The 18509-nt window shown below is 44.1% G+C and overlaps 1 protein-coding gene across 4 annotated transcripts in view; it reads left to right on the top strand.

The window, feature by feature from the left end:
- Nucleotides 1-18509, top strand: part of DIXDC1 (DIX domain containing 1) — a 70709-nt gene that overhangs the window by 39959 nt on the left and 12241 nt on the right. For 2 of the 4 annotated variants that reach the window (XM_036258813.1, XM_036258815.1), the window contains exons 6-18: nucleotides 1241-1353; nucleotides 2505-2509; nucleotides 2755-2898; nucleotides 5921-6010; nucleotides 7724-7777; nucleotides 9376-9426; nucleotides 11358-11462; nucleotides 11832-11885; nucleotides 12554-12646; nucleotides 12726-12797; nucleotides 13719-13808; nucleotides 14623-14784; nucleotides 15291-15357. In XM_036258813.1, the coding sequence (XP_036114706.1) occupies nucleotides 1241-1353; nucleotides 2505-2509; nucleotides 2755-2898; nucleotides 5921-6010; nucleotides 7724-7777; nucleotides 9376-9426; nucleotides 11358-11462; nucleotides 11832-11885; nucleotides 12554-12646; nucleotides 12726-12797; nucleotides 13719-13808; nucleotides 14623-14784; nucleotides 15291-15357 (1100 nt within the window). Of the gene's footprint in view, nucleotides 1-1240; nucleotides 1354-2504; nucleotides 2510-2752; nucleotides 2899-5920; nucleotides 6011-7723; nucleotides 7778-9375; nucleotides 9427-11357; nucleotides 11463-11831; nucleotides 11886-12553; nucleotides 12647-12725; nucleotides 12798-13718; nucleotides 13809-14622; nucleotides 14785-15290; nucleotides 15358-18509 lie in introns of all 4 variants that reach the window. The other 2 variants (XM_036258814.1, XM_036258816.1) reach the window with 1 other exon arrangement.

Genomic DNA, 18509 nt, shown 5'->3' with positions numbered 1-18509 from the left:
TGTTTTACCGATTTGCTGTTGTTCTGAGGATTTAAAATTCCACTTCCCTAAAAGTCTGACCAGTTCCTTCCAAGGCTAGTAATTATATCAGAACTTAAGAATTATTGCGAGATTTCTGATGCCAGTTTGAAAACAGTGTGGCAGAAATATAAGTAACTCTGGGAATAAATCAAGTGAACCTTTGCCATCTCCAAGCAGGTCCTTTCCTCTTTTGATCTGGTACCCTTTTCCTTATCAGGGCCTAGCTTTGTTGACAGATCACTGCCCCTTTGTCCTTCCTGGTACTGTCCACATTCCGGCAGCTTCTCCCTGTGAGGCACTTTCGCTCCATGCCCTCCTTCGGCATCAGCCCAGCGCATTTGTTGTGACTGCTCTGCTGGTCTGGCTGGTGTCTGTGAAAGATCAGTGTATTGAAATAGATTTTCCTTAAGTTTCCCAAAGATACTAAAGCACATGCTACATCATTCTCTGAACTTGGGTCCAGGGATGGTGGTGGTGGTAAGAAAAATAAAATAACTCATGTCCTGGCTAGGTGGCTCAATTGGTTGGAGTGTCATCCGTACACCAAAAGGTTGTGGGTTCAATCCCTGGTCTAGACACATATGAGAAGCAACCAATCGATGTTTCTCTCACATCGATATTTCTCTCTCTCTCCTTTGCCCCCTCTCTAAAATCAATAAAAACATATCCTTGGGTGAGCATTAAAACAAAAAAAAACCCTTGAAGCTCTTTAAAATGCTTGATTACCCATCCTCCTGATAAATTTCTTCTCAATGAATTAAGCTTCAAAGCAACCTTGTGGAAAAGATTTCCAAGGACTGGCTCATTTATTTATTCAACATTCATTTCATTCAACAAATATTTATTCTTGCCTGGCCAGTGTGGCTCACTGGTTGAGCGTCGTCGACCCATGCACCAAGAGGTCTCCGGTTCAATTCCCATTCGGGGCACATGCCCAGGTTGTGGGCCAGATCCCCAGTAGGGAGCATGCAGGAGATGTCCAGTCAATGTTCTCTCTCATCGCTGTTTCTATCTCTCTTTCCCTCTCCTTTCCTCTCTCTCTAAAATCAATTTAAATTTTTTTTTAAACAACAGCAACAACAATTTGTTCTTATTGTGGTCTGGGTACTGTGTTAGGCAGTAGGAATAAGATGAATAAGAACATGTCTCTGGGATAAATTATGAAAGTTGGCTTCTAAACAACTGTTCATAATAATTGTTTCTCTTCCTTTCATCACAGCCTGACTTCACCCAGTCCTATCCACAGTGCCAAGAGTGAATCCATTATCACCCAGTCAGAGGAGAAGGCAGACTTTGTGATTATTCCCTCTGAAGGAATAGAGAACAGGACAGGTACTATTTCTCAGCCTGCCTGGGTTGGCTCAATGAAGAGCCCTCAGCCTGAAGAATTCGGGGGTCCTAACTATCTACCTATAAGCTCCCTGGCTTGAGCCCTCCGTAGTCTGTACAGGCTCAGCTAGAGGGCTCTGATGCATTAGAGCCAATTAATGTAGTTATCCCCTTAAAGAATGTCACTTTCGATGTCTCAGCTGTCAAAAATCTTGCAGGTTGTTCCGCGGTCAGCTGTCTGTGAATTAGGAAATGACTTTTGAACAATCAGAAGCCTTACTCAAGTAGATATTTTCTATTATTTCTGTGTTATGCAAATAATTTCAGTACTTCCCTAACTTAAACTGGGAGCAGGAATATAGAGGAGGGGCTGAGGTGTCTGAGGACATACGGGAGAGCGGGTCTCCATCAGGCTTGGTATGAGGTCTACGGAAAGGACCACAGCAGTTCCCTTTGTTCAGACTTCTCCTTCCTCTGTTCCAGCCGCTGTCTGTTTACTTACATAAACATAGAGGGGGAAATGGAAGAAGTAAAAACGTGATTTAGATAGAGTTTTATTCACCTATCAGGTGATACAGTAAAACTGAAGCCCTCAGAAGAAAGACTGGTTAAATTCTTCCTTGTAGCATTCCCCATCTAGCCCGGCATTAGTATCAGAGTAAGTCATGTTACTGAGTCAGACCCTCCTGGGACCCTGGGGAGGGAGAGGGAGAGCATTATTGAGTGCCTGCTCTGGGCCAGGAACCACGTGGCCCTGTGCAGAAGTGACCTCATTTAATCTTCACAACCACCCAGAGGGATTAGACTTACTATATTCACTTTTATGAATGAAGTCAGAGCAAAGAGATTGTAAAGGCAGGAAAATAAAACGAGAGAGAGAGAGAGAGATTGATTAAACAACTTGTGCAAATATGTTTTACTGGTTCCTTTCCTGTATGAGACACTTATCTGTGAAAGGGGTCAATTAAGACAGAATGGTCAAAGGAGTATTGGGCTGAGGTCTCCCTTCTGAGGCTCCAGAGCAAACAACAGGAATTTTGTTTTCATTGCCTCTGGCAGCTTCCCTCTTTGTACCTGGCAGGATCAAGCTCTGGGAATGCCAGTTCTAGAGCATTAATAGTAAAATCTTATGTCCTATACCGAGACTCCCAAAGAGGAGGTCTTATTGCTTCCTAAACTGCTGGAGCGGATATATTTCCCCAACAGAGTAAGTGCCGGGGCCTGAGTTAATTGCCAATTCTTTATGTCTCACAACTCCACCTGGTGGCGAGTCCAGATTGTGCAGTGAGAACAGGTTCAGTAGGCAGGTGACCTGAACCTGTGAACGCGAGGACTGTGAACGCTGTCTGCCGGAAACTCCGTTTCTTCGACATGAACTGTGCTCCCTCCTTTCATTTTGTAGAGACAGACTCCCCATTATCCAGAGACTGGCCACCAGGTAGCCCCGCAACCTGTCTGGAGGCTTCATGGGAAGAACAGCTGTTGGAACAACAAGAACATTTAGAAAAAGAAATGGAGGAAGCCAAGAAAATGATATCAGGATTACAGGTAGCTCTTTCCCTCTTTGTTCATCTTGGTTCATCAACTGATTAGTATTCTTAAGTCACTGGTACCAATTGAAAATAAACTGACAGTTTCGTGTGAGGTCAGAGTTGAATGGGGGGTTTAGATGGAGGGAGTAGTACACAAAGGGCAGAAAATTCCTTTTATGTGAGTACAGTCCTCTTACATGGACCATCTGCCCTCTTGTTTACAACACGACTGTCAGGAGCTCTGCACGCCTGGGAGCCTGCGCGGAGCCTGCCCGGCCCTATCCCGGCTCTCTGCTTCCAGGGGGGTCCCTGCCCTCCCTGCGCCCCACACTTGCAGTTGCAGCCTCCACCAAGTAATGGCACTGTGAAGAGTCAGGACTGTCCCGAGGAGTTCTTCAGGGAAGGTGCAAGAGCCAGTAATGCCATAGGTCTCTGGATCTAGCTAAGGAATTCAGCTCACTCCTAATGTGTTTGCAAGTGGATGCCAAGTCTTGATGATCAGGTTAGAGAGGTTTTCTGTGAGCAGCAAAGCCCTTCAGTTTTTCCTATGCTTTCAGTGCCAGCTCAGGAAATCTCCCAGAGGCCAGCTGACCCATTTGACTTAGTTTCTACCCTGAAATGACCCCTCAACCCTCTGTCTTTATGCATCTGTCTCTATTTGGTGGAGTCCTTGTAGTATGCTGATGACCCTGAAACTGCCTAGAAATATTCCTTTCTGTTTGTGCTGGGAACTGCATTACTTCTGAATTGTCAAATATTTATGGAGCTGCAAACAAAGCCCACATTATGTGAGTGGCTCTGGCAGCCGACAGGCGGTGGAGGGCGTGCTCCCAGCCAGCCCGCAGCAGGGAGGGGACAAAGGGTTCCTGAAGAAAAACGGAGATTGGTGCTGTGGCAAAACCATTTGCATAATGTGTGCCCCAGGCACTGAGAGGGGTTTGCTGCCAAAACATTCCTCCAAGGAGAGTTGTTGATTTCCCCCATTTTCTCTGTATTTTTAAAAGATCTGCCTTTTAGATCTCTTTTCTGCCACTCCGTTAAGGAATGGTTTAATTAATGGAATGGTTTGTATGTGTGTTGTCCTTTAATTGAAAGTATTAAAACATGGAAAACTTTGGGATTACACCCAACCAGGTTTTCCCCCCGGATAATTTCATTATATGAACATAGATATCCAGCAGTTTGGCTTTCAGTTTGATTTGCGTTTTTCGGTCTGGGAGAAATCCGATGGCAGATTAGACAGAAAAAGAAAAGAATCGATAGGCAGAAAGTCAGCATCCTGATATTCTCAGCAAACAGAGGATGGAATTCACAGTGAGCCACCCGATCACAGTGAGAATTCAGTTCCATCACAGAATACAGTGGGGCTCACAGCATCCACTGGGCTTCTTAACTCCTTTGGTGGTGAACAACTTGAATGTGAAACCACACCCAGGATGTCTGATTTACTAGTCAGCCTTAGTTAGAACCCACCGAACACTTTGCCACCAAGCTGTCTTTCTGTAATGTCGCCCCCTCTTAGCTTAGCTCCCTGCAGCTCTGACTTCTTACAGTTGTCTGTACCTCTTGCCATAACTCCATGGGGTAAACACATTAATTTGATTTACTAAACTTTTATTATTAATTAGCGCTTGGTAGACCAACCAGTGGTTGGAATTTTTTAAACCAGTACATTTTTTACTGATTTTTTTTTTTTTTTATCCTCACCCGAGGATATTTTTCCATTTTTTGTACAGACATAGTGGGAGGGAGAGAGAGGAAGGGAGAGAGAGTGAGAAACATCGACGTGAAGGGACACATCGAGTGGCTGCCACCCGCACGACCAACCAGGTCCGGGGACAAACTGCAACCGAGGCACATGCCCTTAGCGGGAACCAAACCCGGGTCTCTCAGGACCGCAGGCCGACGCTCTAACCGCTGAGCCAAACTGGCCAGGGCTGATTTTTTTTTTTTAAAGAGAGAGGAAGGGAGAGGGAGAGAGAGAGAGAAAGAAACATCTATCAGTTGCCTCTGGTACACACCCCAATCAGGGATCGAACTCACAAGCCAGGTATGTGCCCTGACTGGGAACTGAACCTGTGACCCTATGGTGCATGGGACTATGCTCCAACCAACTGAGCCACACCAGTGAGGGCAGTGGTTGGATTTTTATATATCAACATTTGTGGTGTAATTTTTGCTGTATTTATTAAAACAGGATTTAACCTCTGTAACTCTTCTCTGGATTGAGAAAATTGCATGACGTAAAATGACGACACATTTTTAAATCTTTCATTCAGCTGGTAGGTCTCATGATACCTATCTGCAGGCGTAGATCCAAGTTCTGTGAGTCCAAAAGTACACAATTTAGGAGGCCGTCTTTAAGACTAAGATTACAGATTATGCATATGATTTTAGATATAAAACCTTGGGAAGGCAGTACAGGTGAGGGGCCTGGGGTTGGAGCTTCCTTTAGCTTCAGGGTAAGTCTGCTCCCTCCCCTGCCATATTGTAATGAAGACAGAGCCTGGTGTGGGGAGTGGAAATGAGTGCTCATATTTCTCTGCAAATATGTTTTCCCTCTTGTTCTGTCCAGGTTGCCTTAGGGAGTGAAAATGCAGAATTATTAAAGCAAATCCAAGTCAGTGCTTTAAATTCTAACTAATTTATTATAATAAACTTTTGTATGCCAAGAAATTCTAAACTGCTTTTAGTTCACTTCCCAGCTGGCAAAATTCAGTTTGAGTGGCTCTGGTTTGGAATGCCACTTCTGAGAGGAATGTTTATTTAGATCATTTGCTGGGGCCGAGGACCCTTGGGGCAGAGGATTCAGGTGATTCTAGAGAGATGAAAGGCCTAGAGCATCAGCCTGACCAGAGGAACTGCAGAGACACCCAACATGAACAATTGGAGGTACCTAAGGAGCAGGATCAAAAATTACCAAGGAAGTTTCTAGAGGAAGCCCAGTTGTGATTTCAATATGGGATGAGCCTACCAAGCCAATCCTAGACTGTTTTCTGATGGGAATTAAGTTTCTTTCTGCCCTTGTGGTTATTCAGGCCTTACTGCTCAATGGGTCCTTACCTGAAGATGAACAGGAGAGGCCCTTGGCGCGCTGTGAACCAGGGGTCAGTCCCGAGGAACAACTGGTAAGCCCTTTCTTTTGTGACACCACCAAATAATCCGATTCATAATATATTTGATTTGTGTTTAGCATTTGACCCTGTTGTCTGCACCTTCTTTAAATGCTCTCTTCCCGCCCTGGCCGGTTTGGCTCAGCGATTAGAGCGTCGGCCTGCGGTCCGAAGAGACCCGGGTTCGGTTCCCGCTAAGGGCATGTACCTCGGTTGCAGTTTGTCCCCGGCCCTGGTCGGTCGTGCGGGTGGCAGCCACTCGATGTGTCCCTTCACGTCGATGTTTCTCTCTCTCTCTCTCTCTTCCTCTCTCTCCCTCCCACTCTATCTGTGCAAAAAATGGAAAAATGTCCTCGGGTGAGGATAAATAAATAAATAAATAAATGCTCTCTTCCCTAACTCCAACTCTCCTGGTTTTCCTTTTTTTTTCCTTTATTGATTTCAGAAAGAGAGGAAGGGAGAGATAGAAACATCAACGAGAGAGAACATCGATTGGCTGCCTCCTGCATGCCCCCCACTGGGGACTGGGCCCACAACCTGGGCATGTGCCCTAATCAGAATGGAACCAACAACCTCTTGGTGCATGGGTCGACATTCAATCCACTGAGCCACACCGGCCAGGCTCCTGGTTTTCCTCTTATATTTTAGAGTATTTTTCTTTTTTGCTTCCTTTCATTCATCCAATCAACAAATATTTATTGAGGGCCCACTCTGTGCCAGTCACTGCCTCAGGGTGCTGGAGATTTGCTAATGGAAAAACAGGCCTAGGACTCCACCCTCCTGGAGTTCACACCCAGTCCCCATCTTCTGCCTGTGCTGTGAGTGCTGGTGCTGTCAGGCCGCTCTGGGCCCCCCTGGGCCCCCCTGGTCTCGCACATCAGCCCAGGGCGATAGCCGATAGCCGCCTCCGTGCTTCATCCCCTTCCCCCGGCGCAGACCTTGTGTCTCATGTTTGCTCCTCGCTCAGCTCGCCCTGTGAGCTCTGGGTGTATGTATGCAGCATGCGGCTGCCTTCAGATCGCCTCCACTTTGGTACCCCTATGTCTCTCCATTCCACTGAACCCCAAATTAAACAGCTTTTCTCCCCTTCTCCCGCCTTCACCAAAACTACTTGTCCTTTTGGATCCTGTTTTTTATCACTATCCATGTAGCCAAATACTCCGAACAGAAATCTAAATGTCATCCTTGAGGTCTTTCTGACCCTTCTACGTCCAGTTAGTCACAAAGTTTTGTCAGTTGTTTTTTTAAATAACTTCATCCAGTTTTCTCCATCCTTACAGCCACAACCTTAATTCAGCCCTATGCCCAGTATTCCAGTGACCTTCTAACTGGCTTTCCTGATTCCTCTCCTGTTCTCCTCTAATTCACTTTCTATAAAACAGTGATAATAATTTACCTTTAAGGCACACTTCATTTGTCACCTCTTTGCCTAAAACTTTCCATCGATTCCCCATCGCTCTCACTGGCGTTTTATGATCCGGCCCCTATTTTTCTCTCCAACTTCATCCCTTGCTATTTCCGTTTCCCTGCCCAACCTCCTGCACCCAACACTCACTTACTCATTCTAAACTCTTCCATATTCATGTGCTTCCATCACCCTGGGCATCTGCCTCCACTAGAGGGCGGGAGCTGTTTTCTGTTCTTCTTTGTGTGCCCAGTAGTAAGTGTTCAATCAGTATTTGTTTCATAGCATAGGTGCGTAACCATCTCTTTTTGCCTTATATTCAGATTATAATCCAAAGTCGTCTGGATCAGAGTGTGGAGGAGAATCAGGACCTAAAGGTATGTCAGGACATGTACACTTTACCTTTGAAAAAAATTGTGAGAATGTTACACACAAACTTCAGGATAGTAATAGGGAGAGGGGAAGGGATGCAAACTCATGACTCTGGCTGTATTTGTATGTGTATTATACCTTTAATTGAAAGAGACAAGTATGTCCTAAATATGGCAAAAAGGTAACATCTTTTTAATCTCAGTAATGAGTAATAGGTATCTATGTCATTTTGTTTTTTTTTTTTATCCTTACCTGAGGACACGTTTGCATTTATCTTCAGATAGAGCGGGAGGGAGAGAGGGGGGAACAGAGAGAGGGAGACACATCGACGTGAGAGAGACACATGGACTGGTTGCCACCCACATGATCCCAACCAGGGCGGGGACAAACTGCAACCAAGGTACGTGCCCTTGGCAGGAACCGAACCCGGGACTCTCTGGTCTGCGGGCTGACGCTCTAACCGCTGAGTCAAACTGGCCAGGGTCATCCTTTTTATTTTTTAATTAAAATAAAGACTGGATCTATTATCAATCTGGTCTTTTTTAATTATGACATATAACATTAGTTTCAGATAAACAACTTATTGATTCCATATATTTTATATATATATATACACGTATGTCAAAATGATCACCACAGTGGAGCCTAGTTAACTAGACTCCACACACAGTTACACATTTTTTCTTGTGATAAGGTCTTTTAAGATCTACTCTCTTAGCAACTTTCAGATATACAATACAATATTATTAAACGTAGTCCAGTTTCTTTCGTAATGAATACTTCCCAGAATTCCTTTAGGTCAGTGGGTCTTAATATTTTTGGAGTCATAAGTATATAACTGAAGCCATTAACCCTCTCCCCAGAAATATGCAAGAGCACATGCACACACACTCACTGACTTGAATTTTATTGGCATAACTTTGGAGCCATCCATGGAGTCCAGGTCAACATTACCATTTCAGATATGTTCACTTCTAACTCATGATGTGATGCAGTAAGAAGAGAGTGGGTCTGAGGTATGGGTGTTCCTCTCCTACAATCTCTTTCCTAGTGACAGTCATATGCGTATATTTAATCTATTGTAACGGAGGGTTAATTACTTAGTATTTCATTATTGGGCTAAATGTGTTTTTATTTGGTCCATAAAGAACGATATGCTCTTGGAGAATCAGAAGCAGTCTAACCCTTTCCTGAACATCAGAAGCTAAGATAATCATTTAAGACATTGGGGGTAGGCATACTGAGATATGATCACATCTTCCAGAGAGAGGGATTTAGATCATCATGGCTGTTTTCCTGGTGGTGAAGATCGCTGACTACAGGAACGAGAGCCGCTGGGAACGTGTGCTGGCTTCTTTCTTGGCAAGACTCCTTGCTGCCTGGGCAGTGAACCTGGCTGCCACAGGGCAGAATGCAGTGGCCCTGTTCTTGTTTCTGCGGTCAGCCTGTGCTGTTCACTGGGCCAGACCTGCTTTCTGCCTCAGCAGAGGGTTAATTTTTCATGGAATGATTATCTGAGTTCTGTGTTCTGCTGACAGAATGAGGTAATGCTTCTGAAGCAGCCCAGCTGCTCCTATCTGATCTAAGTATATTTGGTTTGCAGAAGGACTTGCTGAAATGTAAACAAGAAGCCAGAAACTTACAGGGGATAAAGGTAAAAAGAAACATTTAACTCTTTCAATAAACTCACTGCAAGGTAAAGTAGTCTGCTGGGTGCTAGGAGGCTGGATGGGTCCTGTAGTCTTTCCTTGTACACTTTGGTGGGGCCGTGGGCAGGCTCCGTGCTGTTAGCAGAGGGAGGGCTTTGTGGGTGGGAGTGAGGTGTGCTAAGGAGTGTGTACCTCTACTTTGCTGGGGCTTATTTCTGGGGGTTGTGCCTCCTGGTGCTTCCCTCTGTGCTGCCTTATTTGTTTCTCTCTGTAAAAACAATCAGTTCTCATAGTTGTCTTTAGTTTCCATTTTTATCTATTTTCTTCAGTGCTGAAGAAGAACATCCTCTTAAAATTATAATTTATTCAGTTTTCAAATAGTTAATAATATTCAAATGGTTTAAAGATAAAAAGGTACAAAAGGATAATCCTTGAAAAGTCTGACTAATGACCTGTCCCCCAGTCACCTAGTTTTCTCTCCTGGAGACGCCTTGTCAATTACCAACAAAAATGTATGTATATAATTTCCCCCCAAATAACAGTATACAGGAAATACAGCTTGCCACGCCACTCCTCTTCACTTAGCAATTATCTTGGAGTCCATTTTATTTCAGTCCCGAAAGACCTTCCTAGGCCCTTCTGTGGCTGCCCAGTGTGCCAGGATATGTATATGTGATTATTTCATTGCTTTTGCTCATACAAACAGTGATATGGCTGACAACCTTGGATACATGTTATTTCACCCAGGTGGGAGTATGCCTGCGGTATAAATGCCTAGATGTGGAAAGGGGTGTTCTTAGGCTGCTGCTTCCCCTCTTCCGTCCACTTGTATCCGTGGGCTAGACTAGGGCATGTTTCCGAGCCTTGGTCCTTTGAGATATTTCAGGAAACAAACGTGCTCTATGATAAAGTAAATTTGAAAGCTGCCCTACCAACGTGAAGAGTCACAGTGACTAGTAACATATTAAAAGACCGGAGGAGGTTTCTCATAAAGAAGTTGGCCCTAAAAAGTTTTTAGAATAATTAACTACAGAAGCGTTTTTCTGTCGTGGGGCGCACTTTGAGAAATGCTCCTCTGAGCCGCTGAAGCCAGGGCTCTGAGACTACCCTTGCCGGGGGCCATCGTGGCAGACGGCACATTCAGGGATGGGCCCACATTCTCCAGAGCCGCGCCGTTTCTCTGCGAGGGTGGTAAAGAGAGGAAAGTCAGGGTAAATGTACCGGAATGTAGCTCCAGTCCATGGTTCCATTGGAGGTCACCATGGTTGGAGTGGGTCCAAGCTGAGAGAAAAATAGCCTAAAGTTGGTAAGATGCTAAGATACCGGGAAGAGGAACCATTAGACCAAGCACAGTTCTGAGCAGGGAAATATATTCCCAGTCCTGGTCCACATTAGGCATGGAAGCCCTGGCAGGTGGGCTCTGGCAGGCAGGGCTGCTGTATGAATAGGGTGGCAGGAAGACATAGGTCCCAGCCCTCTAGGAAATAGGGAGTCGGCAGAGAGGTAGATTGAGTATATGCCCAAGATACAGACAAGAAATCCAGGGTGGGAGGAAGGAGAGTGCATCACCCAAGGTCACGGTCATGAAAGTAAGTGGTAGACTTGTAATTTGAACCTAAGTCTATTTGAGCCCAAAAATCTCTCTCCAGGACAGATGCTGTCAGGAATGAAGTAGAGGGCGATGGTGAGTACTAGGTGGAGGAAAAATCAGGTTTCATTCAGCTTAGGACAGTGGACAGGACTTTCCTTTAGATGCTACTGTCCTGGAAAGGGGCAGAAAAACCCCCGCTCATCTCCTGGGGCAGTCCCTGAAGTCACTTCCACCCTGCCTAGCCAGACTAATGTTGGGTACGCAGTGAGGGGCTCAGTAACTTTTAGTAATAACTGGCTGCTTGCTTAGTTGGGACCACGATAATTAGTATGCTTGTTCCCGCAGGATGCCTTGCAGCAGAGGTTGACTCAGCAGGACACATCTGTTCTTCAGCTCAAACAAGAACTACTGCGGGCAAATATGGACAAAGATGAGCTGCACAACCAGAATGTGAGTTAAATGAATGAACTCTGACCTCACTGAACCCCAGGAGCAAAATGAAGTCCTGTTAGATCTGCTATCCTAAACTCAACTATCTTAATTTCAGGTTGTCTGCTCTCAGTGTCTGCAATTATTTTATTCCCTGTAAGACTCGTCTCTGTTCCCAGGGGAAAGCCCTTCAACTCTGAGGACACAGACACTGAGGCTGCATTGTGATTCTACAGTCTGTCTGACTAGAGACATGGAGAGCAGCTGTGTGTTTTCACCGTCGCCATGCCCTCTCTGTGCTTGTCCCGTGAACTCTGGTTACTGAGTAGCTGGTTTCCTGTGGGGCTGGCAGACAACCTGCATGCCAGTGAATCCTTATCCTTCTTGCAGGTGGATCTGCAGAGGAAGCTGGATGAGAGGAACCGGCTCTTGGGAGAATACAAAGTAAGAATGAACATCAGTTTGGAAATGATTTCCATCTGACCTTTTATGAACAGCCCACTGTTGCTGTTGATCAAAGAGCACTTAAGACTCAGAGGTTCTCAACCTGTGGGTCGCAACCCCTTTGGGTGTCGAACGACCCTTTCACAGGGGTCGCCTAAGACATAATAGTAGCAAAATTACAGTTGTGAAGTAGCAACAAAAATAATTTTATGGTTGGGGCTCACCATAACATGAGGAGCTGTGTTAAATAGTCGTGGCATTAGGAACGTTGAGAACCACTGAAAGTACTCTGGTATCCTTACCCTTGGCCAGGGAATCCTTTTTTGTGTTCCCCGGATTCACTAACCCTGAAGATAGAGAGCATGGCTAGGAGAAGCAGCACAGAACTAGGAGTGTGGAAACTTCAGTTCACTCTTAACCTTTATATCTGACTAGCATGGATAGCATGTAGTGGTCCTTCTCCACACAGTAGTTCCCTTTCTCCTGACCCTTCCAAGAATCCTTTGCGCTGTGCAAGACTGCTGTGATGTGTGATGTCTTCCGGGTGTAGCTTGAAGAAGGACTGTTCCCCCAATGCTCGGCTTTCCTCCTGTGGAAAGTGCATCGCAAAGGGTGAACTGCTCAACATCCTTGGCTTTGCCCACATCTGAGCTCTCTCTCTACTGCAGAAAGAGCTGGGGCAGAAGGACCGCCTCCTCCAGCACCACCAGGCCAAGCTGGAGGAAGCACTCCGGAAACTCTCCGAGGCCAGTTACCAGCAGGTGGGGACATCTTCAGCTGCTGGCTTTCCTGCCCTGCGGCCGGAAGAAATGCTCTGCTGACTTAGTCTCTGGTTTACAGGTGGATCTAGAGCGGGAGCTGGAGCACAAAGATGTCCTTTTGGCTCACTGTATGAAGAGAGAGGCAGATGAGGTAACTCCAGCTTGGGGTCTCCCTCCCACATTTACAAGGGCAAAGAGAGGGTTCTCTTTCTGACTCAGGACAGAACCAAGACCACAGGTTGGTTTGTTAGGAGGCAGTTTGGTGAGGGGGCTATGAATGCAGATTCCAGAATAAGAAAATTTGGTTTCAGAGCCCATCTTGACCACGTCTGACCATTGTGTGACCTTAATTTGCTTAGCTTCTGAACCTTAGAAATAAGGCTCATCTGGAAAACAGAAGTGGCCCTCTCTACCATTATGAAGAACACGTAAGATAATCCAGGCAGATAACTAAACACAGCCCTTGTAGATCCACCCAGCACAGAATCAGGCTCAAGAAATGTTAGTCACTGTCCTTATTTTTTAATTACTGGAGCAAAGGCCGGAGGTGTGGGAGCAGCATTCTTAGGCCTTCTGGTGGCCAGGCAGAGCTGGTTGGGGCCAACAGGCTGAGATTTCCATTGTGTTCATTCTATATTCAACAGTGCCTGGTGAACAAAGGGAAAAACTCTCTGCACTCATGAGCTCATATTGTAATAGAGAGAGACGTGAAACAAATATACAGTATGCCAGGAAGTGATAAATGTAAGGAAGAGCCCTGGCTGGTTTGGCTCAGCAGTTAGAGCATCGGCCTGTGGACCACTGAGTCCCTGGTTCGATTCTGGTCAAGGGCACGTACCTGGTTTATCCCCAGCCCTGGTCAGGTCATGTGGGAGGCAGCCAGTCGATGTGGCTCTATCACAGCGATGTTTCTCTCTGTCTCTCTCTCTCTCCCCCTCCCTCCCACTCGGTCTGATGATAAATAGAAAAGTATCCTCCGGTGAGGAATAAAAAAAAAAGTAAGAAAGACAAGACAGGACCTCTTGGTTTGGAATTCTCTCGTAACAAGCATCATTTCTTCTTGCTGCTGCAGGTGGCCAACTACACCAGTCACAACTCTCAAAGCAATGGTTTTCTCCCTCCAGTGGCAGGGAAAGGAGCTGCTTCAATCACGCCCAGAGGGGTAGGTTCTTAACATTTGCGTGCAGTGCGACCTGTGTGGCTCAGTGCTTGAGCGTCGACCCCTGCACCAGAGGTCGCTGGTTCGATTTTCGGCCTGGGCACATGCCCAGGTTTTGGGCCTGATCCCCAGTGGGGGGCATGCAGGGAGCAGCCAGTTGATGTTCTCTCTCATCAGTGTTTCTCTCTCTCTCTTTCCTTCCTCTCTCTCTAAAATCAGTAAAGAAAAAAATTTTTTTTTAAAAAGATTGAGTACAGACCTGCTGCTTCCAGCTAAAACCAGAAGAGTACCTTAGCCATTGCCGGTGGACTAGGCTTTTTACATCCCACTTCCCTAATTCTTGCATCTGTGGGTATGTAAAGATGTGAGGTACTTATTATCCAAAATCAAGAATTAGTGGGCAAACAGTAGGCCCACTTCTGTGGAGGAACACTTCCTATAGTTCATACCTCCTCCCTCAAAACTAAAAGATCTATTCTGGAAACCTCCCCCCTATGTCTTCTTAAGCGCAGTGGTTGGGATGTGGTTAATAATATGGCTCTGGCTGGTTTGGCTTAGTGGTTAGAGCATCAGCCCGTGGACCAATGAGTCAGGGGTTCGATTGCAGTCGAGGGCACATATCTCAGTTGCAGTTCAGTTCCAGCCCTGGTCAGGTCGTGCAGGAGGCAACCGGTCGATGTGCCTCTCTCACATCGATGTTTCTCCCTCTCTCTCCCTCCCTCCCACTGAACAAAAATGGAAAAATGTCCTCGGGTGAGGATTAAAAATATATATTTGACACTGCACCACGCCAGCAGCACCTCACTCTTGCCCACAGACCAGTGACCTGCAGCTTGTTCGCGACGCCCTCCGCAGCCTGCGCAACAGCTTCAGTGGCCACGACCCTCAGCACCACACCATCGACAGCCTGGAGCAGGGCATCTCCAGTCTCATGGAGCGCCTGCATGTCATGGAGACCCAGAAGAAGCAAGAAAGAAGGGTAATCCTCTTTCTATGGTGTTTCTCTTAGGCAAGATCCCGAAGAAGCTTAATTTTATCAATTTTAATTTAGAGGAAGGCAATGCTAAAAGATGAGACCCTGCCAAAGGTTACAGATGATTTTCTCCTCGGTTTTCCTCTTCATCATGGTTTGACAATCCAGGGAGGGAATTCGGGATATCTCTTACTCCTAGCAACTGTTTACGGTCTAATGAACGGTGATGCTTTGCCCCACAGTTCTCTCTTCACTGCTTATTCCTTGCCCTCTACCCCCACCCCCGAATGAGCTCACATTAGATGGAGAAACATATGGGAAATGCATTGAAAACTAGAAAGCCTTTTATAAATGTGCATTATTATTGTTAGGATAAATATGTCCAATTTTATATACTGTGGAAGAAGATAATGGTAGAAAGAGTGTATTTTAGGTGCACATGTTAAATTTAAATTTCTTTGTTGCATTCTCCTGTTGGTCATAACTCTTCTGATTTTTGTGTGGCTCTCCAGGTTCGGGTCAAGTCACCCAGAACTCAAACAAGTAGTGAATACCGGGAGTCCTGGCCCCCTAATTCCAGTAAGTGCTCATTGTTGCTCAGTAAGGTCTCCTAGCTTATTGGATCAGACATTTAGTATTTTTAATTGCTACTAAATAATTTGCTGATAGACTTTTTCTTGTAGTACTTAATTTTTCTAATATGTTGTTTCTGTAGCAATACTATCTAGAATTGAGTTATTCTAGGAGTATGAAGATACCATCATCATCACCTCTATCACTCCAAGTACCATTTGTGGAGGATGCTGTTGACTCAGAGAGGCTAAAATATTTTGGGGAAATATACAAGCTCAAAACATTTACACCACACAAAACAAATAATGAAACAAAAAAATACACACAAATATCATACACACACAAATCATCCTACAACCCAAACAGCACAGACAATTCCAGTTCTTCCTAGTGTAGAGAAGTTTAATTTCTTTGGGGATTTTCCTTAAAACTTTGAGTGCTTAGGTCATTCAGTTTAAGTCCTGCAACATCGTTGCGCCATCTAGTGGTCATGGCTAGGAAGTTTTGTGTGTGTTTTTTTCCTGCTCTATGCCTACTCAATACACTTTTTTTTAAAATCCTCACCAAGGACATTTTTCCATTTTTTGTTCAGACAGAGTGGGAGGGAGAGAAAGGGAGAGAGAGAGAAACATCGCCGTGAAAGGGACACATCGAGTGGCTGCCACCCGCACAACCAACCAGGGCCCGAGACTGAGATACTGGCGGGCCCTTAGCAGGAACCGAACCTGGGTCTCTCTGGACCGCAGGCCAACGCTCTAACCGCTAAGCCAAACCGGCCAGGGCCTCAATACACTTTTTCCCCAGGTTCATTCCAACATGTTAGAAATCTACCCTGTTTGATCATTTCTTTTTTTACTCTGTATCTTACCTTTTGATTTAATACTCTTCACATTTTTTTTATCTTGTATAGCTTACCCAGACCTAATCTAAAAGTATCTAAGTAATTTACAAAAACCAAATAGTAAAAAATTGAACATAACCAGTTTTGTTTGTTACATATACTATTGAAAAAAAAACATTAATAAACAAAACCTAAAGTAAAACACTTAAAATATTTGTACAACTATTCAAGGTAGAATTTTTCTGCAGAGTAAATAAATTAGCATTCTCAAGTCTCCAGATAAACTTTGCCTTTTGAATGCAGTAACTGCAATGGGAATAAAACAAAGTTTGTTAGTACCAAAAATACTTTCACTTTTTTTTTCTCCAGCCTTATTTTGAAACAGTCATTTTTGTTGTCTTGGAAGGCTGTTTATTTTACCTCTTCAGTGCTTTCTGTAGGTTAGTATAAACTGCCAATGTAGATAAGTCTAAATATTTGGAAATTCTTTTTCAAAACTCTAATAAATTTCTCCCCTGGAAAAATCCTTTTGTGTACATTAAGTACGTATTCAAAATACTACACATAAATTCACACTGCCTGTAAATTATGGTGTTAATCTAATATCCGTATTCAAAAATTAGCTGAAATGTTTCTCATCAGAAAGTACAGCTCTGGCCGGTTTGGTTCAGCGGTTAGAGCGTCGGTCTGCGGTCCTGAGAGACCCGGGTTCGGTTCCCGCTAAGGGCACGTACCTCGGTTGCAGTTTGTCCCCGGCCCTGGTTGGTTGTGCGGGTGGCAGCCACTCTCTCTCTGTTCCTCTCTCTCCCTCCCACTCTACCTGAACAAAAAAAAAAAGGAAAAATGTCCTCGGGTGAGGATAAAAAAAAAAGACAGTACAAAAACTTGTGTAACTTGCTAGCCATCTAACAACTGACTTATTTATTTTATTCCTCTACATCAAACTTCTTGAAGAATAGACTACACTTGTTCTTTTTTTTTCATTTTACTTCCTATTCACAATTCAAGCCTTTAGTTTAACTTTTACCAAGTATTCTTTTCGTCAGATCAGTGCTGACTTTATTGTTGCCTAATCAAACATATAAGCACATTAAATATAAATGATCTAAGCATATCAATCAAAAGACTAGAGATTGTCAAATTGGATGAAAAAATAAGATTAAACTATATGTCATTTATAAGAAATCCATTTTACTTTTTACTTTTTTGATTTTTAGAGAGAGAGGAAGGGAGACAGAGAGAGAGAGATAGAAATATCGATGAGAGAGAACATCCACTGGCCGCCTCCTGCATGGCCCGCACTGGGGATTAGGCCCATAACCTGGGCACCTGCCCTGACCGGGAATTGAACCGGCAACCTCTTGGTACATGGGTTGATGCTCAGTGACTGAGCCACACCAGCCAGGCATGCAGGAGGTGGCCAGTCTATGTTCTCTCTCATCGATGTTTCTATCTCTCCCTCTCCCATCCTCCCTCTCTAAAAGCAATAAAGAAAATAAATTAAAAAAAAAAATTCATGGGATGCAGCAAAAGCACTGCTTAGAGGAAAATTCATAGCATTAAATACATTAGAAAAGAAAAAAGGTCTCCAATCAATGATACCCTAATGATGTAAACATCTACCTTAAGAAGTGTGAAAAAGAAGAGTAAATTAAACCCAAAGGAAGCAGAAGGAATGAACTAATAAATATAAGAATGGAAATGCATGAGACCAAAAACAGAAAATTAGAATAAAATCAGTCAAACAAAAAACTAGTCCTCTGAAAAGTGTATTAAAATGGATGAACCTAAACCCAGACTGCCCAAGGAAAAAAAGAAGAAGAAAGACACAAATTACTATTAGAAATGAAAGAGAGAACATCACTATAGATCTTATAGACATTAAATGCATTAGACATTAAATGCATACTTAAGGAACAAACAATGTTAAGCACATAATTTTGACAACTTTGATGAAATTTATAAATTCCTGGAAAGACACAAACTACCAAAACTTACTCAAGAGGAACTAGATAAGCTGAATAGGTTTATAGTTATAAAAATTGAATTTGTAGTTTAAAATGTCCCATCCATCAAAGAAAACTTCAGAATCAGATGGGTTCACTTAAGAAAAAATATAACACCAATTTTATACAAACTCTTCCAGAAAACAGAAGAGAAGGGACACTTCCTAACACATTTTATTTTATCCTGATTCCAAAATCAGTATCTGATGAACGTAGATGCAGGAGAAGAAAGAAAAAGCTTAGAGATTAGAAAAGAAGATGCAAAACTGCCTCTATTTGTAGACAACATGATTGTCTAGGTAGCATATCCC

The sequence above is a fragment of the Molossus molossus genome, unplaced genomic scaffold, assembly GCF_014108415.1.
Source record: "Molossus molossus isolate mMolMol1 unplaced genomic scaffold, mMolMol1.p scaffold_m16_p_13, whole genome shotgun sequence".
Lineage (NCBI taxonomy): Eukaryota > Metazoa > Chordata > Mammalia > Chiroptera > Molossidae > Molossus > Molossus molossus.
The sequence above is the reverse complement of the archived record's forward strand: the minus strand, read 5'-3'. Positions and strand labels throughout refer to the sequence as shown.